Here is a 24,687-nt window from a genome sequence, read left to right on the forward strand (position 1 = left end):
AGTTTGAGCACTAGGTGGTGACACGACACTGAACATCACAACTACTGACCGTCAACGAACCCAACCACTGACACCAGAACCACAGAGAAACAGATGGAGCATTATATTTCACTCTGTGACCAGATATCAGAATAAAATAATGACGTAACCAGGGCTGTTACTAGGAATTCTGGGCCCCCTGGAAGATTACTAAAGTGGGCCCCTGACTTTTCCACTTTTTTTCTTAGACTAATGTATTATCATTTTTTTATTTAGCCTACTTTGTTTTGATGCTAATGCAGCATTACTATGAGTATTAGTCAGGGTCTTATGCAGAATAAATCAGTCATACAAAGATTAGACTACTGGGGTTTTTTGTGGGCCCTACTGGGCGCTGGGCCCCTAGAATTATCATCACCTTTCTCCCCTATACAACGGCCCTGGATGTAACACACCTCTGAGAATCAGTGACAGTGTTTTAAACTTTACGTGATGTTACAAAATCAACCAGCCAATAAACTAAAGGGTCAAATGAAACAAAACAAAGAAAAATACTTCTCTTTTTACTGTACTGTGGAGTACATGTACTGTATGAGCAGGTGTAATAAAGGCTGAACGTCAGAGGAATTCTAACAGTTGAATTCCAATGATTATTATCTCCAGCACATGTGACCTGCTGTACATTAATTATTGATCACCTGCTCCTACGCTAGTGAGACATAATTACCTTCAGTAATGTGAACCCTTCATCAACTTTAAACATTTATATTGCTTATCTTTGTGCCGAGCCCCCACAGCTACGTTTTTTTCCCTCTAATTACACTAATCAAATTAAGTTGGAGATTATTTCTTCTCTTTGCCTCAATTAGAAAGCAGGGATGACATTCATATTTCACATGATCCCAAAGTACTTCACCAGCAGCCAGCTGAGACGGTGAATAATGGCTCCTTCTGTCTGCTGCTGCTGCTATAGGTCCACAAGCTTCAGCTCCACAGCCACATGCAGATACATCCATTCATAAAAAAATATGAAAAGCTCAGAGTCAAACAACAGAATGCATTGAAAATATACTGTATGTCATAACCTGTTGTATCATGTAAGATGTAGGTGACGTGCTCCTACTCATCTGTCCCAGCATGCACCTTGTTTCCATGACCCCATCTGGCCCGGCGAAGACTGTGACTGTTGTCCTCTGGTGTTGGCCGACAGCTGGAAGATTGTGTGTGTATGCGTGTGTGTGCGCACCAGCTTTTATGCACATTTGGAAGTAACATCTGGTAACCTTGCTGTATATGGACAAGATTCAGGCTGTGCAGTACTGGGCCAGAGGAAAACAAAGTTGTAGTCCAAGTATTACACAGCTCTAAATGTTGGTTATTCCATAGATTTCCTCCTGTAGATTTTTACTCTATTGCATCTCAATAAATTAGAATATCATGGAAAAGTGTATTTATTTCAATACTTCAATTCAAAAAGTGAAACTAATACATGATACAGATTATAGACATACTTTCTAAGACCAACAAATCTGTACTGACAATGATTTATATTGTATTCTATATAATATAATATTCACATTTTTTGAGATACTGAATTTGGGCTTTTCATTAAATGTAAGCCTTAATCACTACAATTGAACAAAATAAAGACATGAAATATTTGGTAACACTTTACAATAAGGGTCCCTTAATTAATGTTAGTTAGTACATTATTAAGCATTAATATATAAACGTATGTGTTAATTAATGCTGAGTATACATTATTCAACTTTTATTATTACTTAATAATTTAACTAACTTTTGAGTAGTAAACATTAACTGCTTACTAATAGGCTACATTATTTAATGTGTTTCCTAATTAATACATAATGATTGTTAATATATCTGTAAACAGTTAATTCATGCTTGCTCATGTACTAAGGGACCCTTATTGTAAAGTGTTATCATCACTTTTTGAAATGAACTATTGAAATAAATACACTTTTCAATGATATTTTAATTCATTGAGATGCAACTGTACTGTATGTGTTCTGTTTGGAACCAATAAGAAGGGTAGTGAAGTCAGACCGTGTTGAACTGTGGTGTGTCCCAAATCGCGCACACCTGCACTTACACTTAATATTTTGAGTGCATAAGTGGGTTCACACTGAGCAGTGTGCGAAAATGTAGTGCGCTATGTGCACTCAATTGGCGCACTCAAACGGCCAGAAAATTGAGTGTGGATCGTTGGACACTTTCCACCCTCAATGGCCGCCATCTTAGTGACGTAGCGGAAGCACGTCACTACTTTTCAAACGGCAGCGGTTGCTTTGAGCAGCGACTGAGCTGGCACCGGCGTAAATGTCTTTAAAAAACACTCATAACAACACAGCAACAACACTAACACAATAAAACACAACTTAATAGCTCGTTTTGATCGGCAAAAAGCGCTGTCAAGTGTCGGCGATACGGCTCCAACGGCCGGTTGCAATCAGAATTTAAAAAAATAGAAGAAGCAGCTGTCGAGTCATTTCTGGTGAGTGCGCAGCGGCAGTGTTTGATTTGAGACGGTACGAGCCTGTCGAAATGCACTAAGGGAAGTATGCGATTTGAGACACACCACTGGTCTTTTGACGAATATACACTGATATTATGCAAGACTATAAAACAGTGCACGGAGTGTGCTCCTCTTTCTATTCATCACACAGGAAAGAGATGAGAGCGTCTTGAGAAAACAAAACTTTATTGATGGTTATTGGTTAGTGGAAGAACCATAGTACATGCACATACAATGAGTAGGAAGTAGGAAGCCTTGTTTTTGAACCACAACACCTACTGGAAGCAGAGCTTGGATAAAGTAGTTGCGGAGTCAGACATTCAGCATGGTGAGGACCGAGTGTTCCAGTCTCTGGTCCTCACACACAGCACACAGACGACGGTTTGAACCCTGCGGAGCCGCTCAGGCCACCGCGGCTCTTACTGCTGCCTTTTTTTCTTTTTTTTTTAATAATAATGTGATGCATCTGAGAGTTGTTTCCTATCTAATTCATTATAAATACAAAAAAGAGAGATATGTAACGACACCACTAATTGGGAATAGTTGTAAACAGAATGTGGTGCAGGAAGCGGCCCGTAGGCTGGCTTGCAGTGCAGCCGTAGCCGAGCTCCCGTCGCCCGTGTAGCGCTTTTCAAATACACTACAGATTTATTCCATTAACTTCTATGTACATCAGAGATTAGCCTGTTCACAAATCAGTTATTTCCCATATTTATTCATGTATTGTAATATTCAAACAGTTAATTCTCAAAGAGTAAAGTCTGAGTTCTAGAAAATAACAGACAGGATGTCACATTGAGAAACAAAAAAAAATCTGAACTGAAAAATTACAACTACAGCACTGATATGTCTCAGGTTTACGTGAAAATTACAATGTGCAAAACAGTACAGCTGACCAAAAATAAAAAATAATAAGAATCAAAGATGAGAGTATCTACATGGTGATTACATTATTTGTAAAAATCAGAATATGACTTGATAAAAAATGAGATAGCTCGCCCTAACAACTGATCTACTCATCTAAATCTAAAACATTATACCATTTTGTATTTCATATAAGAGAACATCTTCACTGCACAGTTCAAATATAATACATTGTTGGATTATTATACTTTACCCTCCATAAATTTTAATTACGAAATAAAAAAAAGAAAACAAAAAAGCCCCCAAAAAACAAAACAAAAAAAAAGCAAAAAGAAGAATTAACAAAATGATAAAATAGACCCAGCGGCTTTGGCCACTGCTTTATATATTTTTTTAAATCTCTCCTGTAATATAAAAATTATCAGTTATACCAATGAATATACTGGAAGTTTATATAAAAAACATCTATGTTTGGTTGGCCAGAATTTAGTGATTAAAGTTTGACCTCCTTCCCCCGGGAACCTGACGTTAACTGCCTTTTTTTTTTCTTTTTCTTTTTTTTTCTTTTAAGCTGGCCTGAATTTTTCTTCTCATGTCTCAGCAAGAAATCAAATAGTTGAACAGTTTAGTTGCCATGGCAATCTTTTTTTTTTTTAATTTTTAATTAATTAATTTATTTTTTGTAACTTATCTCATAACTCATACATATGTAGAATCTTATACACAGAAACACGCCAGATATGTCCACAGGAACCTTTGGCTTTAAGTGGTATAAGATATAACTTTAGTCATTAAATCTACAGCCTGACTAACACTGGTCTCTCCCTGAAAAAGAAACTAAACCACACCAAGAGCAGCCTTGACCGTTCATAACTCTTATTTCATTTGGAAATCTTGACTTCATTATCTTGTTATCTTGAGAAAACTACAGGAAGAGCAGAAACATTGTTGTTAGAGACATGGTTTGTGTCGTTATGACAACAAAGACAAATAAAATTCACGTAACTTGAACTTTATGAACATTTATTTTCATGAATATTAGCCTGCCTGATCAATGAAGCCACATACGCTGATGGTGTAGTAGGTGTTTGGGGGATTAAAATCTGAAGAATGGGGGTGGCCCACATGTGTCAAGTCAAGTCAATTTTATTAATGTAAGCACAAACTCACAACAGACCCCTTAATACCAGAGGTCAAATAATGCATTCAGGGAAAGTTGTTTCTTCCTCCTTCTAAACAAATAAAATCACAACAATGTGAGAATAAAGTGGTAAATGAGGAGCGGCCTGTGAAGTTCTACTTCAGCACAGGTTTCACAAATAAGGAAAAACTTTATCTTTTGGCTCATCAGCAGCAGAAACAGCATGTCATTGAAAAGATTGTGATGAAACTGAGTCTATTGTATTGACTGTCCTCTTTGCTTATTGGCCCATTTGTAATTTAATTCAAATTCCTTGTAAAATTTAAATGTCTTTTTTTTTTATATAATACTGTTACTGTTTTGTAATCCTTTTTTTCTTAATCAATAGAGCCCATGATTACATTTTTTTTGTACCACTAATACTTAATTGTAAATACGAGTAAGAAAACAATAGAAAGAGTTTTAAAACATGATTTGTATTAGTCTTAGAATTTTCCAATTTGTTAGCACACTTGCAATACTTTACAGACCACCAGAGGGCTCACTGGATGGGAACCACTACTGTACCTGCTGGTGGTGGTATAGGACCAGTAAAGAGGGAACACTCTTACAGTGTTATTGCCAATGTTTTGATATTGAATGTAATAAATGAGCATTGATCAGAACAAAAAGCTCCTCAAATGTTAGAAATTAATATATGGTAAAATTGTAAATAACATTAAAATGTATAATCATTTATTATGATGTTTTATGTATTCATGATTGACTACTTTGTTATATAATTATACTTTTATCAAAACTGAAATGATAAAAAATCGATCTATTTTTCAGGCTAAATGACCTGATGAATAATATAGTATCTGACATGAGGAAAAATGAAGTCAACTTTACAGAGAATGATCATGACTATGCATGTACTGCATAGGACTTTTCACTGCAATTCTGTATTGTTCTCAAGATAACGAGACAGAAAGTCATGGTTTCAAGAAAAAAAAAATTAAAGTAAAAAAAACAAAAAACAATCACTGCTGCTCTCAGCTGTTGTGAATCCGTCCGACCCTCAGAAGCTCAGAGAGAAACGTTTTTGTCTTCTTGACTTCCTCCCAAAATCAACTGGAAAAAAAAAAAAAAAAAATCTATTGTTGCTAAACTGACAGAGGAAGTGCCAAAGGAAGCTGGGAGAAGTAAAACAACAACACTTGACCGGCATAGTCACTTAAACACTCTTAGAAAACATAAAAACCCCAAAGTGTGACTATGACTTTATATTACAGGGTTGGAGTTCTATACAAGCCCTAACAATTTGACTCTTGATAAATATTCCTCTGTGTCCTAATCGTGACTCTAGCAGCTCTCTATTAGTACCATGGAAAAAACCTCTACAGCTGATCATCTACATTAAATCTTTAGAAATTAAAAACCCACAATATCAAAATACACAGCACAAAATATCTGAGGTATAAGATGAAAAATATCAGCTGTCATTTTATTCTTATTCTTTTTTCTTGTTTTTTTTTTTGTACTTCTCTCTTAGGAGATGCTGAAATGATGCACAAACTGCATGTATTGCAATACCCGGGCCTCAGTAACGTCTCTCCTCTGGTAAATCTCTTCTCATTCGCTCACACACTCGCACACACACACACTTTCTATCTGTCCTGTTGGAAGGTTGACTTTAAGTCAGAGGTGTTGCTAATAGGGTGCGAAGCGACTGTAGCCTCCCCGGTATATACTAGCCTGCAGAGAGGACAGCACCAGCCCCACGTCGTCGGCGTGGCTCCGAGTTTTGGCATCTGTCAGCGGGGCGAAGGCATTCTGAAACACACACATTCACAAACAGAAAGACACACACACAAACACACCGACACACACACGCACAGGCAGATACACCAACAAGAAGATCCAAAACAAACACACGCATATTCATAAAAAATACCGATGTACACATAGACAAAGGCATAGGAAACACACACACGCGCACACACACACGCACACACACACACACACACACACACACACACACACACACACACACACCCTCGTTAACCCCCTACGTCCAGCACAAACTGCTACAAGAGGTTCAACATTACATTACCGTCATTCCAGTGCAAACCCATGGGGGATGAAAAGACCCATGACCGCAGCAACCGTCATGCAGCAAGCACAGCGAGACGCTTCATGCCAGGGGAACATGCCAACAGCTATGTGAAAGAAACCCAGTCAATACAACCATGAAGAAAAGTGGAGGAAGAGATGAATCAAAGAATAAATCAAGTCAGACGCTTCTGAAGCAGGTTGTGAACCAGGGAGGGGGTAAATCTTCTGGATGGGTCATGCTGTTTTCACTGGGTGAAGGAAGGGCCCTCAAATGTTGAGGTACCCCTACACAGGGCCGTAGGTGATGACAATTCTAGGGGCCCACAGCCCAGTAGGGCCCACAAAACCCCCCAGGAGACAGATTTTTGTTGGGACTAAATTACACAGTCAATCAAAAAAGTGGGGTAACACTTTACTTGAATAGGTATTCATAACCATGACATAACAGCTGTTGTGACAGCTGTCGTTAAGTGTCATTCAGTAAGTTGTGTCATTCAGTAAGTTATGTCACTTTTAATGCAAAGTTGACATTGTTTGAGATGTTTTTGTTCTGACAACTTGACATAAAGACAATTTAAACTGTCATAGCAGACCTAATTGCCAAACTTTAAAAATTATGTCAAGTTCTCATAACAAGGACATCTCAAATAATGTCAACTTTGCATCAAAAGTGACATAACTTACCGAATGACACTTAACAACAGCTGTCATAAGTATTCATTGATGTTTATAACAGCTGTTATATCATGGTTATGACAGTTTTATGTCAATCTTATGAATACCTATTCAAGTGTTACCAAAAGGGGTGATGAAAAGTCAAGGGGTGGGGGCCCACGTCAGTATTTTTTCAGGGGGCCCAGAATTCCTGGCAACGGCCCTGCCCCTACACCAGGTAGAACAAAATACAATTTACAATATACATTTTTTTTTAATCTTCAGGGTCTCCCATTCATGAAATGGATTGAACTTTTTTATTTTTGGGGAAAATTTGTTTTTTGCTGTATTCTTTAGAACTATACCCTAATCTCTGAAAAAGAGGCAAATTAGGCCAGTCCAAATAAGGGAAAGATGACAAAAAAAAGCCCATCATTTGAGAATGCACAGTTTTATTCTCATAATATTTGCCGAGGTATGAACCATGTGTCTGCCCTACATCACATGAGTCCGAAATTAGTCCGAAATTAGTTCACTTGAAAAAATTCTGAAAAATAAACCTGAAAACATAGGTTTAATTTAGGCGGAAATTATATTTTTGTGGTAATAGGAAAAGGGGACTTTACTTTTCTCTTATTTATTAGAAAATTATAAATCCCTGTCAAATATAATGCTACTGTATTGAACAATAACCAGCGGTTGTATGGAGATACCTTGTACAGTTTTATCGTAAATAAGTTTTCTTTAGACAAACCCCCTCTCAGAAAACAGGCAATTAGGTCTGAATAAGGGAAAGATGACAAAAATTGAGAATTCTCACTCTTTTTGTGATGGAACTGCTCTGGTAATTATTATTCCTGGATGAAAATGAGCTTTTTGAACCTAAACATGCTCAAGAATTCATCAAAAATGCACATGCATCAGGCTGGGTGGAAACTGACGTGGATGTGGATGTGGATGTGGATGTGGCAAAATGGCTTGTTCTACTGACAACTAACACTAGCCCTGTGTGTTTCACCTTATGTAAAATTCAGCTACCACATGCGACATGGTAATGACAATGGATGCCTAAACCCAACAGGAAGTCAGCAGTAACACTTGTAATCTGTTATCCACATTGTACAGTTGAGGCTGATAAGACCAAATAAGGAAGTGACGATAGGCGTCTACATCATCCGTTATAACAAGACTCTTGCCCTGTGTCCAGAACCCAACACAACAAGTTTTCACAATAAAACAGGGCTGGCAGTGTTTCTGAAAGTCTCTGAGCTAAAATATCTGGGATAGTGTGGATGGAGGGAGGAAATATACAGTAGGAAAAGAGATGAGTTTTAAAACAAAAACATAGGAGTGTGGGCGTCGCCTCAGGACTGAAGTAAAGGCACTGAAACATCCTCCATGACGGTGGAGGGAAACCATGTGTCCAGCTCCAACAAGGAGTGAAGTACATGGCCTCTCAGGCTTATTGAGTTTGCCACTGTATGAGATTGTAAGGCAGCTGAGCAGCTCTAGGTTTTATATTAATTATGTGAAAGTATCACAGCCTCAGTCCACTCAGAAATGACCCATCAGGACGTCTGTAAATTTGTGATGTCACAACAAACCAGTTATTGCACTCAGCTATGTCCCAAGCCCCGCCCATCTGAACCAAGCATCCAACTCTACAGAATGTGGTTTTCTCTAAATGTTTTGTAGTGGATCAGACAGAAAACAGTGAGTCAATCGGAAGAGAGTCTCAAAGGTTCCTCTTTTCTGATTGGCTCACTGGCCTGATACGAAAGCGATTCTGAAAGAGGAGATGTTAGACTATACTCAGATGGTTTTTGGTTCTTAAAGACATAGCCTACAGGTGTGGAACAAATTGAGAGACCACTCCAAAATGTTCTTAATAAATCAGCATCTCTACGGCAGCCATTCAATTCCAGTGTCTATTGAATCCCAACACAACAGCAGGTCACTCTACTTCACGAGGCACTGATGAGGTCATCGCCTGAACCAAATCTTATTTAGTGAAGATTATAAAAACAATGTTGATTTTCTGAACTCTTAAAATAAATTAGTGTTGTGTTGTTTAACCTTCCTCTTGTGTTAGGGTCAGCACTGACCCGTTTTAAGGTCCACATACATTTGTTTATTGCATCAAGGCTTTTTGACTTTGTCAGGAACCTGTATTTAAACAAAAAAAAAAATTCCACAAAATTCTAAAATGCTCTGGTTAAAATTATGACATTTGTGTTGTTGGGCTTGGTTTCGACCCGGTTATAACGACAAAAACAATAATTAGAGTTAAAACTGAAATCATAAGTGCAAAACCAACCTTTTATATGGATAAGGAAGCCTAACAACCCAACCAAGAGATGAGAAACACATTGGAAGAGGATATAATGTTTCTAGTGTATTTTACAGCTGATTTAAGACTTAAGAACACAAGAGATGGTAGCAGAAAGCTGACACAAGAAGGTTAAAATGAATATGAAGGTGTTTTCTTGACAATATTTAATGTCAAATTTGGGAGGAATGTTGTCAGTGGTTTATAGAATTAAAAAAAAGAGTTAAATTTTCTGAAACACATACCTATAAATAGTAATACCAGAGAGACTGATCATTTTTAAAGGGACAACAAGAAGTTTTGGAAAGCAAAGTGTTTTCATACTGCATTTCCCATGAGCCTCCACCGGCATGGTGAAATTCTTGGACCGGCGCAAGACGCCGTTATTTCCATGACCCGCCGGGCAGCGTCCGGGAAACCGAAAGTAGGAAACCACTAATAATAATAACAAAATAACGATGAAGACAAAACAATATATTTGTCGAAAATGGAGCCATTAACAAGTGTGGGTAACGTAGATTCATCCACATTAATATGAGACTTTTTTTATAACCAAATACAAACTCCTCGTTGTCCCTTTAAGTGATCTCTCACAGTATTTTTTTGCCGAACTGTATCTTTTTTTGTATCAACACTCCACATTTAACACAGGAGATGAGGAGAATGTGTGATCTTTATGTGGCTGGTTTCACGTAGGCTTCACAGACAGTTTAAAGGGACACCACCAGGCCAGTGTAGGAGAACACAACCAGTGGACGTGTCGTGCGCGGCTGCCTGTCCTTATTTGATGTTGAGTGATGTGCAGACATTTTGTTGATTAATCGCAGGGCAGCTGAGCCTGGATTTCTGCTCATTGTTTGTGATTAACCAAGAAGTTTCCCCTCCGGTCCGCCCCGCTTCCTTATCCACTTCTTCCTCCCCTCGCCTCCTCCCTGTGGCTGTGGCACCGCGAGGGATTTAATTATCAAAATGACTAATTATTTCATTACCAGAGAGTGCAGGGTGAGGTGGTATCCACCAAATTAGAAATATAATAACTAACATGGACTGGGCTGCCAAGGCATGGAGACATTCATCACCTTTTACAGGCGGGATTAATGTGGCATTTGGACTGCCGTTAGCAGCACAGACAAATTCAATTAAGTTTAAGTGAGGAGATGTCAACGCTGCAGAAAAGCATTCACAGCAACTGAAGAAGAGATTGTTGTGGGGGGGGCAGTCTGGAGGGGCGGAGATGTGGAGTGCAGTCGTAGGAAATTAATCTATAGTTAGAAATGCAATTCTGTCTAGTGCATGAACCAATGGAATAATGTTAAAAATAGAATGATATTAGGAAAATACAATATAGGCCGCATGTTTATGGTCCACTCCACTTGTTTTACTGTTCTTTAATGCAGAAATCTGATGGATGCCAATGGTTTTATATCTTGGCACAATCCATTCAGTTTACTGTAGCCAATGTGATACTTAGACGGCTGTCTTTTAAAATGCTGTATGAATCAGCAGTGGTCCTTATGGATCCTGTACTGATGAAAATACAGCTTTTCATAATGTCTTCAGGTGAAGACTGCTGGCTGTGTCGGCACAATCCTTACACGGTTTGTTTGGATTGGTTCACATCCATTTTAATACAATACTGACACATGCACTCGGAGGAGTTGCTGTAATCCATGCTGACAGTCAAGTAGCATTGTCATTTCATAATGTAAGGTTTCAGCCATCTGAGAGAGACCAATGCAGCTGTGTCCTTCAGAGTTCCCATCAACAGTAACCAATGTTTCCATCCACACGTCAACATATAGGGTTGTGAACAGACCCAAAGAAACGGCCTATTTTCGCGGCCTAAAAGAGGTTTTACCTGAAAAAAAATACACAGTTCCATTGTTCGCTATAATATATTTTTTCCCAGCCATTCAAAGTGCAGGAAAAACGCAGTTTTTATTTGGACCTAACCAACTGCTGATCGGCAGGCGCTAACCCTGGGCGGAGGGATACGCGAGTTGGTTAGGTCCTCTTTTACTCTCTTTTAGGCCGCGAAAATAGGCCGTTTCTTTGGGTCTGTTCACAACACTGTATGTTGTAAATCTCTGGGCAGGGCTATGGGCTGGCGTTGCTAACGGGAGGAGTGCAGAGAGTCTTCTACTGCAATTAAAGTACTTAGGGGGTATTTGTAGATCATAAAACCCTACTTTAAAAAAATTATTATCCCTTTAAGTGATATTGAATTAAAAATGCCTCGTGGAAAAAGGGAAAATTTGATTAAATGGCATGAATATTGTGAAGTTATCCCACATTTGTTGTAATTTAATAGCGACCTCTTGTGGTAGCAACCCCCCCTGTAGGTTATTTGGGGGCAGATGTATTAACCTACCAGATCTTCTGTTGTATGGATGCCATTGTTTTGACTGGTGAAGCTGAGCTGGTGAGTTAAGAGATGTAATACAAAGTGATTACACCTTATGTTGAATACTATAAATATGTTCATGTATGCAGATTATACAGTGGATAGTATGTCTGTGTCATTAATGTTGTGATTTTGTTTTATAGCTGTAAATACTGTATAGCTGTTCAGGTGCTAGTTAGCATATAGCATGTGTGATACAGGAATGCTTATGCAAAAAATGTCCGAGCTTGAGTGTGAGACTGTTTCATCAGTTAAGAACACCCTTTGCGGTGGGAGTTATTAGATTAAGGTAGTTAGTTTAATAAAACCATACAAATATCGATAAAAAGTTAATACGGATGGATTTCCTTCTATTTTGCGATTTAGTACAAAAATGAATGGAAACACCTCAAATTGCAAGAAAACAAAAACTCGATACACCAATATGATCGCAAAGCAGCACATGACGTCATAACGCATGGCTTTTTATTTAATTTAAAGGTCTGAGATGGAAACGCACTTGAACCGGCATTATTCACATTAATATTTTTTATTTACCTTCAGATAATTCGATCTACAAGTGGATGGAAACATGGTTAGTAAGACTATGGGAACGGTACAGCTGAATCTGGAGGTAAGATCTAGTCCCCTCTATATGGATTCACAAAGCTAATGTAGCAATCATTCGGTCAGTAGCTGCTCTCTCATCATAACACCAGCAATATTATTTTCATCATCCACATCACATTAGTTTCCTCCCAATTACCACATTTTAACTCTATTAACATTTTAAATTGACCAACTTAGAACAAAAACCTGTCCATTTACAGCTTTATATTTGAGTGGAGTGCACCTGACTGACTGACTGATGAACCAGCCGAGTGCTGAGCTGCAGTCTACCGAGTCGCTCTGGTTCCCGAGCTGTTCAGGAACTGCAGGGAAGAGAAGCGCTACATTGAGCCTCACATCTACTGCAGCAAATCAACTACTTTCATAATGAATAAAATATGTATGACTATCCCCAAAGGATGCAGAGGCAAAAACCAACCATGAGACACGCTGAGCAGAGAGCAATGGAGAGTGGTCATCAACCATGACCAACCCTACATATCAAACAGTGGGAGTTTAGAGATAAAGACCTGCCTCTAATAAAAGTGTGAGGTTACTGAGCTGGAGGTAAATAAAGGCCTGAAAAGGTGTCATTAAAAAAAGAGAGATGTTATGTCTCTCACTTTCTCTCATGATCATTTTTACTAAATCAGGACCATCAACAGTCCAGATCCAGTCTTGTTATTCTGAGACTCCAGCAAAAGCAGCTATGCGGGATTCAAAGTTCTAATTAAATCCGTATAGACTGAATCGCCATGTTGTTTACATTCTACTTCCGGGTAGAAAACCAGCACGTAATTTGAATGAGATCAATAGTAACAGACGAGAGTTTAGCTATATATATCATATTTTTCACGCCCTATCACCGTTTAGACAAATCTGAAATGATTGAAGAAACATTATTATTTCTGTGTGTGTGTTTTGGGTTGCTATGTGCTATGTCAGTTTGGGGGAATCACAGTGTCTAGAAAGCATCAGTGGCTCAGCTGACAGGGACAGCTAACGGTGGTAAGCTAACGGCGGTAGCTAAGCTAACACCAGGACATCAGCTGTTAAAACCCTCCCATTGTCGGACACGACATGAAACTACTCCAGTTAGCTCAATCATGTTGTAACTCAGATATCCGCTGGAGAAAATATTTTTTCATGGACCGTTTATTGAGTCACTGAGTTATTAAAGTTAAACAGGTAGCTAACCGTTAGCCCAGCTAATCTCTGATAACCATGACTAATTACAAAAATGTGCACACATAAATAGTAATGTTTGTCCAATCATTGGTTTTATAGACTTTACAAACATCAGATTAGTCTAAACGCCGATATAGTGACATGAAAAATTAGATATAGGCTATATAGCGAAACTCTCGTCCGTCACTATTGTTCTCATGCTGGTTTTCTACCCTGAAGTAGTTGTAAACAACAAGGCGATTCGTCCTATTATGTTTACCATCTGACTGACACAGTGTTAGCTCTGGCCTCCTTTAAACCCCACTCTCTTCCGATTGGCTGAGCAGTTACAGGCCTGCAGTGGGCACTGGGGGAACTAGATGGTACCTTCTCAAATCCATCAGTACACAATGGCAACCAAGATCACCACTGCTGAGAATCTCTGGGAAATACAACACTGTTACCTGCTCACTGCGTTTTGGATTTAGTCTTTCAATCACAGTTCCCCTGTCAGCAGGCATACATGTGGGGAAATGGAAACATCTACTGCCAGGAAACACCTTGCTAGTAAAATGCTATAAACAAGTCAATCCTTGGAGCCAGGAAGTAGATAAACCATGGGAAACAATGAATTCAGAGCAGACTGACACCTAAGCAGCTGTCTCGCAGGGACTTTACTTTAACAAATATATTCCTCATCATTTGAACAAGGTAGGCTGCAGGTGGCTTTTTGGTTTTGGCAGAATGATTCATTCAGTAAACCAGCCAGGCACAGACCAACAGGCCGGGAGCCTTAGGGCTTGTTAACCTTCAAAAAATAGAAAAATGTATACTACGCGCTGAGTTTTGCACATCAGGAAAATAGCATGATCACAGTCGTTGCTATTTATGTATAGCATCAGAATAATCACACATATGACCACCAGCCAATTATAAAATGTGGTGACATCATTACTAGTACAACTTTACACCTGACACTTGCCTGATGTGTCTACTATGTCAGAGGTTTCATTTGATTTGATAGTTAACAGGCTGGTAACTTTGGTTACAGTACTGTCCAACAGCACTGCATGGCAGCCAAGTCATACAGGCCTAATAATATTGTAATTTACATACAAACAAACACATACAGTGGCAAAAAAAAGTATGTAAACCCTTTGAAATGTCTTAGTTTTCTGCATTAACTGGCCATTTAATGTGATCCGATCTACATCAAAGCCACAAGTATAAACAATCACAATGTGCTTAACCTAATAGCACACAAACAATTATAATATTCCATGGCTTTAACATATCATTCTGGTGGAAAAAGTAAGTGAACTCTTGGATTTAATAACTGGTCGAACCTCCTTTGGCAGCAACAACCTCAACCAAACGTTTCCTGTAGCTGCAGATCACACAACACTCAGGATGAATCCTGGACCATTGGTCCTTACAGAACTGCTTCAGCTCAGCCATGTTCTTAGGATGTCTGGTGTGAATGGCTCTCCATTTTTACACCATACATACAAAAAATACAAATAAATAAAAATACAAAAAATGTAATCTTAGTTTCATCAGTCCATTGTTGTGGAGTGGCAAACTTCAGGCCTGCAATGGAAAGCAAAGCAATTCATGCAGAAAACTAGGAAATTCCAAAGGGTTCACATACTTTTTCTTGCAACTGTATATAAAATACTTTCTCATAGGGTGTGTGGTCACTCGCAGACAATGTTTGAACCAATTTCTTCACTGAACTCTAGGGACTGCTGCTTTCACCCTGAGGACCAGTCTTTGAGGAAGACTGACCTAGAACCAACCATAGCCCAGTCTGCCTGCTCGCCTGCTGAGAGTGTCACCCTGTGGTCTGCTGCAAATTACTGCCAAGAGGCCAAACCAGCCTACTTACAGGGACGCTTTTCCAATCAAGCTGCTCAAACGGCTAAATTCTCTCTCTAACTTCCTGTTGCTGTCCTACCAAGGAACAGGAACCAACCTGTTCCTTGGAACCAACCTCTAACCACTTACTGTGGCGCCTCCTGCTGCCTGTATGCCAAGATCATGTTACAATCATTTCCACAGGTGAAGGTGTAGTTGGTAAGTTAACTGTTCTTTTCTTATGGCCTTTTTCCACTAGCGCGACTCAGCTCGACACATTTTTTTTTTTTTTTTGCTTTTCCACTAGCCCCTAGTGTAACCGATGTTGTTCTGTGAACTGCCCTGAGCGGGTTTCGAACCTGGGTCTCCTGCACTGCGGACGACGATGCTAAACGTTTCGGCAAGAGGTCAATGACCACTTGGCAAGTGGGTTAGCACGTCTTTTATGGGCGACTAAGTTTAACTTCAGTACCGCTAACTGCCACACGCTAGGGGTGGGAGAAAAAATAGATTCACATAAATATCGCAATATCTTTTTTGACGATTTTTGACGATTTTTTTTGACGATAAAAAAAAAAAAAATCGATTTTTGAAAAGAAAAATCAATGTTTACTTTTTAAATTTTTATTTTTATTTTGGAATGTTTTTAAATATTGTGCAATGTGCATTTGTTAGCCTTTTTTACATACAGAGAGTACAGGTTTTGAAAAGGGTTTAAGTTCACTTTATAATGGAGTATGTTAAAGCAGAAGTGAGTGATCCGGTCGTTTTCGCTAATGCTGCGTTCCAGGCAGGCTTTTGAAATCATAAATTACAGCTTCAAGTCACAACTTACGACTTTGTAGCGTTCCAGGCAACCCACTCGTGTTTTTCCGACCTGTTTTACCGGTGAAAGTCACTATAACGGCCACTCGTAACTTCCGACCCGTGAAATCGTACCAGTACGTCTTTTTGTACAGTCTATGTACCAGATCGAACTGGTACGACTTCACAGGTCGGAAAAAACGAGTTTCCTTGAACGCACCATAACAGTCCTCGTCCCTACGTCGCCACATTCACGGCGTCCCTTGGCTGCACACACAGCCCTGCATGCCGTTCTCTCTCCTCATTGGATAAAAACTGTAGGATACGATAAATGTTTTCTCCTCGACTCAGAGCAGAGCAGAGGGACTGACAGACCCGTGATTCAGACCAAACACTCTATGTAAGTGATTGCTGTCGGAAGATATAACTATTTAAGACTTATATTAACACAAATATATCACTCACTTCTGCTTTAATTTATTGGCTCCTACAGTATTTGTGTGCAGATAAATGTTAAAAATGCAGAGAGAATCGGCAATATTGTAGAATCGCAATTTAAATCGAATCGCCATCCAAAAAATCGTAGAAGAATCGAATCGGGAGAAAAGCATATCGTCCCAGCCCTACCACACGTTGTCACTTCTCCTTACTGGTACCTTGTGACTGTGGCTATACCCGCAGACCTCCGTTACACTAGTACCTGGTACCTGGTACTTTTTTGGAGCGTCGTCACTGGAAGAGTCGCAAGCGTGATGTCCGACACAAAATCGATTTTTAAAATCACACCACCAACAGCGCCCACTGCTCTGTACTGGGACTGTTGTTAACTGGCTGCTGTGGTGAAAACCACACTGTGGTCTGTGATCGAGGTGCAGACGAGTGAGTTTGGAGCGGAAGAGAGGGTCGAAAAAATAGAGCGAGTCGACGCGACCGTAACAGCTTTGATATGACGACTCATGTTGGAGGAACTATGAAGGACTCAGCTGTAACGGAAAAGGACCTGAACCGAGTCGAGCAGAGTAGAGCTGTAACTGTGTAGTGGAAAAGGGGTATTAGATAACATTTGTCGCTCTAAGAGACTCACACCTGATTTAAGGTTGTGAATCACTCAGGCTTACGTATCTATAACTTTATATTTGCAAAGTATTCTGGTTTGATAGGTAAATCCAACAAAATGGGTCGATTGGGCACAATGTGGGCCATGATGGTGTCAAAGAGCTCAGTCAGAAGTCGTGCAGTCAGACCTCTCCAGTTTAACCTCATGAAATGAGATGGACCAGCACTCTGAAATCTATTCTGGTAAAGGGAACAGTAGACCAACCCTTATCCTGAATGGATAGTAGGGTTCTTTTTGGGGGTGTTCTTTTTGGGGGTTGGGGATGTCAGTGCCTTATCAAAAACAGATTTGTTCCTTCAGTCTGCTGGGCTCAGCCAGGGTTCTAGAGTCTTGTTCTCGAGTAGAAGATGTGACACAGGTGAGGAAACCCTACCTACAGTCATGGGCTTTGGGAAATAACTGAGGACAACAAGGTCACGGATTCTACGTAGATGTTTTCCATCTGGGTTTGATGAAACCATGCTGTTTAATAGGCCTTTTGGGGTTTTTTTACTCTTACTGTCAATATGAATAAAGAGTACAGCCATATTGCAAATGAGAGGTGGGTTGATGGATGGCATGAGAAGGAGTAGGAGTGAAGAGAAGAGGTTGGTAGTAGGCAGGACTCTCTTACCATGGCACCAACGCTGTATGTGGCTGCTGGAGTGAGTGTGTGGTTGTAGGGGTCGGCAGCATATACTCGTCCATAACTGCAGAAACACATGAGACAACAGAGGGTGGTTAAAGCAGTTTATGTCCTGCACACTACACTCAACCATTTACCTAGCAATGTCCTGTGATAACACACAGGGTTTTATTATCAATACAGATGGATGGGACTGGTCTCTGACTAGCAGCCTGCTTTTATAAATCAAAACTGTGTTGATCCTGAACATGATCCAGCCAGAGATGTTTCCTACAGAACATGTCTATAGAAACACACAGGGCTGCATCCATGTAACATCATTTATCAGTTATTCATCATTTCAAAGTCAAAACCATTTTATGACTCCTCACTAGTTATGTTCAGTTATATGGGACACAAACGTGCGTTAGCAATAGGCCGGCACGGTCCAGTGCTTAACACTGTTGAATGTTCTGGGGTTTGATTCCCAGTCCTAGTGGCTTTCTATGTGGAGTTTGCATGTTCTCTATTGGCGCTTTTCCACCCTGGAGCGTGCCCATGTTCCCACAGCCCTATGTTCCCTCAGCCCTATGTTCCCTCAGCCTTCTGTTCCCTCAGCCCTATGTTCCCTCAGCCTTATGTTCACTCATTTCTAAGGTTTTTTTTTTCTTTCCAAAATGAGGCCCTATGTTGCCACATTTCCTTTATGATCAATTTGCATCAGATTGTATCCCCATTTCTCCCAATTTGGTAGTCAATTACACCCAACCTATTATCCAGTAGTAGTTGACTACAGATGTAACGTAGCTTTTAGCTAAATCTGGGAACATAGGGCCCTAGGAACATAGAGCTGACCCCTTCCAACAATTCACCTCCATGAGTTAGTGCAATTTAGACAACAAACTTCTACAGTAGTACAAATGGTGTTAGTAGTATAAAACGAAGCATTAGAAAGTTTGTACAGTAAGTACACCAGGAATTCTGGACATTATTAGTGGGGTAATTTAAGATAGCACATTAGCACCATTCGGTTAATAGCGGTAACTCGACCACTGTTTGAGCAAGGGAACACAAGCTTCTGGGGGAGGGCGTTTGGCTCGAGGTCATGGTGCAAAGGACCCTAGGTTGAAATTACTCTGAATCATCCCTTTAAATGCGGTATAAAAATCAAAATGACTTTAAATTCTTAGAAATAAGAAAAATCTTAACTCATTGAGTGCCAACCACGTAATTTCTCGTTTTTCGTTCCCATGCGTTGAGTGCCAAAAACGTAATTTTACGTTTTTTGCTTTTTTTTTAAATTATGAAAATAGACACTTTAATACACATTATATGTAAATTTGGGGACTCTACGACGAGGAGAACTGAAATAGATGACGATCAAAGTCACATGACAGCTCATGATCTGGAAGTTTTTATCATAACTCGGCTTCTGCAAACGAGTTCTGCATGCAGATGCAGCGCAGCTGCTCTGCTCTCACCCGCGCTGCTGCTCCAGCTGCTCGAGCTGCTCGGAGCAGAAACAGGAAGCTCTCAGCCGACAGTCCGCCCGGTCTTCATCTGGAGCAACACCGTGTCCTCCCCAAAGTCCTCCCGTGGTAAAATCTGATGGTCTCTGGGCCAAAGCAGACCGGCATCACCGACCCGTACCACAGACGGACCGCGACCACCGGCGGGACCGGTCTTACCGAGCCGCGGTGGCCGACAGACCATCACGTTCCGCGGGGAGAAGCTGTGACACGGCACGGTGCGTCTGTGTTATTGTTGTTTAGTGGCGCCCCCCCCCCGCCCCGATGGTGGTTTTGTGAATAGAACAACAATTGTTGTGTATATTTATCTTATACGAGCCCTTTGATCCAGAAATGCGAGTGTCAGAAGAGCGACAGGCACAAACAGAGCACCTTTCATAAAAGACGCTGTATCTCCTTTTCTAGAAAAAAAGGAGGGATTTTGGTGAAACCCAGCCATGTTTAGCTTGACTTTTCTCAGGGACGGAGGCACGTAGAAACAAACGGTTTGTGGCTATTTGAAGCATAAAGTTAAACCTTTCAATTGAGCTACAGTATGTGTTGGTGGCAATAATATAGAATAACACTATGGCTCTACATATAAAGTCAAAAATGGTCTAAATTGCCGGTACACTTGACTAAAACTTTGGAAAGGAGCGCGGCACTCAATGAGTTAAGAATGAGGCAAAATAGGGCTGTGGGAACATAGGGCTGAGGGAACATAGGACTGTAGGAACATAGGGCTGAGGGAACATAGGGCCTAATTTTCAAAATTTTCAGTGAAAAACAAATTCTTAGAAATGAGGGAACATAAGGCTGTGGGATCATTGGGCTGTGGGAACATAGAGCTGACCCCTTCCCACTACACTTTCACCTCGATTACGGACCACAGTGTGGTTTTACACACAGCAACATTTAACTCAGGTGAAGGAATAACAACAGTCTCGGTGAAGATCAGCGGCCGCTGTTGCCGCTTTGTTTTTGAAATTTCCGGGTTTGATTCCCATGTCTGACGTAGCACTCGCACTCTTCCAGTGACGACGCTCTGTCCAAACAGTGGAAGGCAGTCGGCTGACGTCACGTTATAGTATCGCTTCGGCTCGCTTGGAACCAGGGCCGAGGAGGTACTAAAAATGGTACCTGGTACCAGGTACTAGTGCTAGTGGAAAAGCAAAAAAAAAAATGGGTCGCGCCGCGCGAGTGGAAAAGCACCATATGTTCCTCTCTGGGTTCTCCATTTTCCTCCCACAGACATGCACATTAGGTTGACTGGTGCACAAGTGTATATCCACTCTGTTTGGATACTATTGACACATTGACTTTACTTCATTTCCTGTTTTTTGTCGTAATAATTGATTTTGTATCAGTTGGTTGTTTCTTCGCCATATCTGTGTCACCTTCATGTATAATTTTTTTTTTTTTTTTTTTTACATTTTTATTTGTTTAATCTTTGACGTTTCTCATGCTCCTGGGATTCAGGTGTTTAGTTTTACTAATTAGAGGTTTGGGCCTATAGCAAACATAATATCTTTGTAAAGTCTTGAGGTCCTTTCCTAAATATTTATACAAATGTTCACTTTGACCCAAGGATGAACCAGTTTGAGTTTGGTGATCAAATAAAACACTTTTTTTTTTTTTTTTAGCATTACTCAAGACACTACAAAGAAATGATGACACTTTCACACCAGAGATTCATTCTTTATATGACTCTGGATAAACTGGGTTGTAACCTTGAAGACAACTGTAGTTTTTCTTAGTTAATAAATCATTCAACAGTCCGGTGTTTTATCTGCACTTGGGTCCTGACCTCATTCTTCTTGACAAACAGAGGAGGAAATTTAAATGACTTGTGTTAGAAATCGAGCTTCAAACAATGGAATGGGAGAAATCTCTGTGGAACATAAGGTATCGGGGATTTTCCAAATTTCATGACCTGTCAAGTTAATTGAAAACTATAATATTAATAATAATTTTAATAACTAGAAACCGTTCCCATAAAAGCATTATTATCCAGAGTAAACAATGAAATTGTCTACCTCCTGTGTACTGACCTATTTAATAGAATAACATCAAGGGTTATTCAGTGTTTTATTTACTTCAATGAAAGAAATGAACATCACAAATCTTCATGAAAGCAGATTAAATATGGTGTACAGACAATAAAAGAATCAATGAGAACTATATATAGGAGGAAACAGACAGCAGCAGTGATTATTTTTAGTGGACAGCCGTGCTCTCCCCCTCTTCCCCATCCCTCCTTCCTGTCCTAGCCTAGTCACGATAAGGGCCAATCAGAGGCCGGGGCCTCTGCCCATAATTGAGCGGCATAGCGGCCCAGTGGTTGAAGCGATTAGAAGTTAATCCCAATTAGTTTTGGACATTGCTATTCACCACGCAGTCCCCCCAGCACCCCTCTCAACCCAGCTCCGCGTTTGACCTATCTTATCTCACAGTGCAGAGCTCTAACCCATGATCAGTGTGCGAGTGTGGGTGTGTGTGTGTGTCAGAGAGAGAGAGAGAGAGAGAGAGAGAGAGAGAGGGGGAGAGACAGTCCATAAGTGAGAGTGTGTGTTAAGCTGCAACTACAACACAAATTTAAATGCAATTTGAGTCAAACGCATTCTTAAAGTGACCCTGAGGTGAAAAGATAAACATGGAAACATTTCCAGCAGCTCTACAAACTAAAGCTGTGAAATGCACAAGGTTTAAGGACATAGTGAATATTTGGAGGAAGAGGTAAGCTATAAAGATATTTGGCATCTACAACACTGTCTCTCAAACCATCTGAGCTGCTGCGGTCGCTTTGCTTTCAACTGCATCTCATCAGCCTTTGTTTTTGCAGATTTTCCAAATGATATCTTTGTGACAGAGAGATGAAAGCCTGGAAATCTGTCTCACACGTGTGCTAACGGTTCTCTGGCACAGAGCTAAATGCTAATGTTAGCACGCTAGTGTGCGCCCCATAGATATATATACTGACTAGATGCGTGGCCACCATCTTGGTACGGGGGAAGCCGTGTCTACTTACTGCATCAGTCAACAGAGGCAGACGTCTATCAACCATTAAAATCGCCATAACACACCGAATATTCAACCGATTTTCAAGCCGTTTGATTTATTATAAATGTCAGACATATATTTATGATTTTTTATAATTTTTTTATTAAACATACACTTAGATACTCAGACACACACCCACATGCATAATACACTGAAATTTGTTCTACAAGGGTCTGACCGGGTCTGACTGCTTGTCTATGGTCAGAACCCCGGACCAAGATGGCGGCGCTATTGACGTACGCTGAGAAGCAGAAGGCGGCATCTAGTCAGTATATCTATGTGTGCGCCCGACATCAGAGCTAGCAGGGAAATGTGAATGTGATCGCACAAGATGAACAATCATAGGGTTCATCCTCTGAGCACCATGGATGTTTGTGCCAGACTCCATTATGTTATGCAATATAGTGAGATATTTCTGGACTGTTTGTAGTTTTTAATGTGCAATAAATTTGGATTGATAGGCAGGTGTCAATCATGGCCTAAAACTATCCTGCTTCATCTTCTTTTTTCGGAGACCATAACTTCCCTATAGACTTTAAAGGGATACGCCAAAGGCAAAGGATGGTGTCTTATCTGCTTGTCATGGACTCGGGAGTGAGGCAAGACAGGGGAAAAAAATGTTGGCGTACCCCTTTAATATAATCTGATTTCATTTTGCAAACACTAGTGTCACCACTGTAAAGCACTTTGGTCAACATCTGTTGTTTTTAAATGTGCTCTAGAAATAAAAATGACTTGACTTGACTTGACCACCACCCACAACAGAATGAGAGAATTTTCTGTTATTTTAAGGTACTGAGATGAAAACAGAACAATGTCAGAGATAAAATTATCTACAGTGTCTGTACTTTTTTTTTTTAAATGTCATTTTATGAGCAAATTTAAATCAAGATGGACAAATGAATGAGCTTATCACAAATGTTGAGATGCTGACATTCTAGAAAAAAAAAAAAACTGCTGCTCTGGTAAAGGACCAAGAGGTCAGTGCTTATTCATGTGCAGCATGTGCAGTAATTTGTGAACTCTCATAATGTGCTTGTATGAGCGTGTCTGCGTGAGTCTGGGTCTGGTCAGGCCTCGTGAAAGCAGCTGTTGGTTGCATCCCCTCTGTGACCTTCATGGCACAAACATGACCCACATAGTGCCAGAGCGGCCCCGGACAGATGGGCTCTTCAAGGCTGCACAGGTACGCAAGCAAGAAACTCACAGGTGTTATACCAGATCTGGGTGAAACAGCCACACAGTCTTCATCTGGACCTCTGCAGATGCTTTAAAGCTCAATTTTCTTCACTGTGTTGCCACTTGGATGCAGCGAAGCAGGGTGAAAACTCCAACGTGTCATGGACGGGTGGTAGAGTGTGATTTGTCGCACTTGTAGCAACACCTGACAGTGATGTCACAGCGAACTGACGCACCCTGGAGTAATAATATCTCAATCACTGTACGATACGTCAAACAGGATTTAGCTGAATTGCTCTTAAAAAGCTCACAGAAGCCTGTTCAACTGTTGTCCAACTGCATTTAACTTAAATATCAGACAGCATTCACATTTCCAAAAGTTTGCTACCGCACCATAATTATCTGTGCATGAATCCATGATGATGCAGTGTAGGGATGGGATGTGGTACGATATTATCACGATACTTGTGTCTCAATACAATATTATTGCCATATTAAAAATATTGCAATATCTCTTTTCTGTAATCTCTTTTGTTTTGTTTTTTGTTTGGGTTGGGCACTGCATTATGTAATAATGTAATACATTTCCACGTCATTATGTAACACCGCCGCATTTTGTAATAATCTGCCACATTTTGTAATTAAATTCTTGAATGCAATATGTAATATACTTTGCCGCATTTTGTAATAAATTGTTACATATTGCACCGAATTATTACATTTTTTTCATAAAAAGTGCAACAACCGTATTTTGTAATAATTCGCTGCAATATGCAACAACTTATTACAAAATGTGGCA

General features: G+C 40.1%; 1 protein-coding gene across 2 annotated transcripts in view; it reads right to left on the reverse strand.

Annotated features, from left to right (window-relative positions):
* Nucleotides 1-5,384: 5,384 nt before the first annotated feature.
* The window catches only part of rbfox1 (RNA binding fox-1 homolog 1), a 92,087-nt gene continuing 72,784 nt past the window's right edge, over nt 5,385-24,687 (reverse strand). For both annotated transcript variants that reach the window (XM_083978104.1, XM_083978105.1), the window contains 2 exons: nt 18,151-18,226; nt 5,385-6,335 (listed from right to left, as the gene is read on the reverse strand). In XM_083978104.1, the coding sequence (XP_083834230.1) occupies nt 6,213-6,335; nt 18,151-18,226 (199 nt within the window). In that variant the 3' untranslated portion in view covers nt 5,385-6,212. The remainder of the gene's footprint in view (nt 6,336-18,150; nt 18,227-24,687) is intronic.

Source organism: Trachurus trachurus (assembly GCF_905171665.1).
Source record: "Trachurus trachurus genome assembly, chromosome: 8".
NCBI lineage: Eukaryota > Metazoa > Chordata > Actinopteri > Carangiformes > Carangidae > Trachurus > Trachurus trachurus.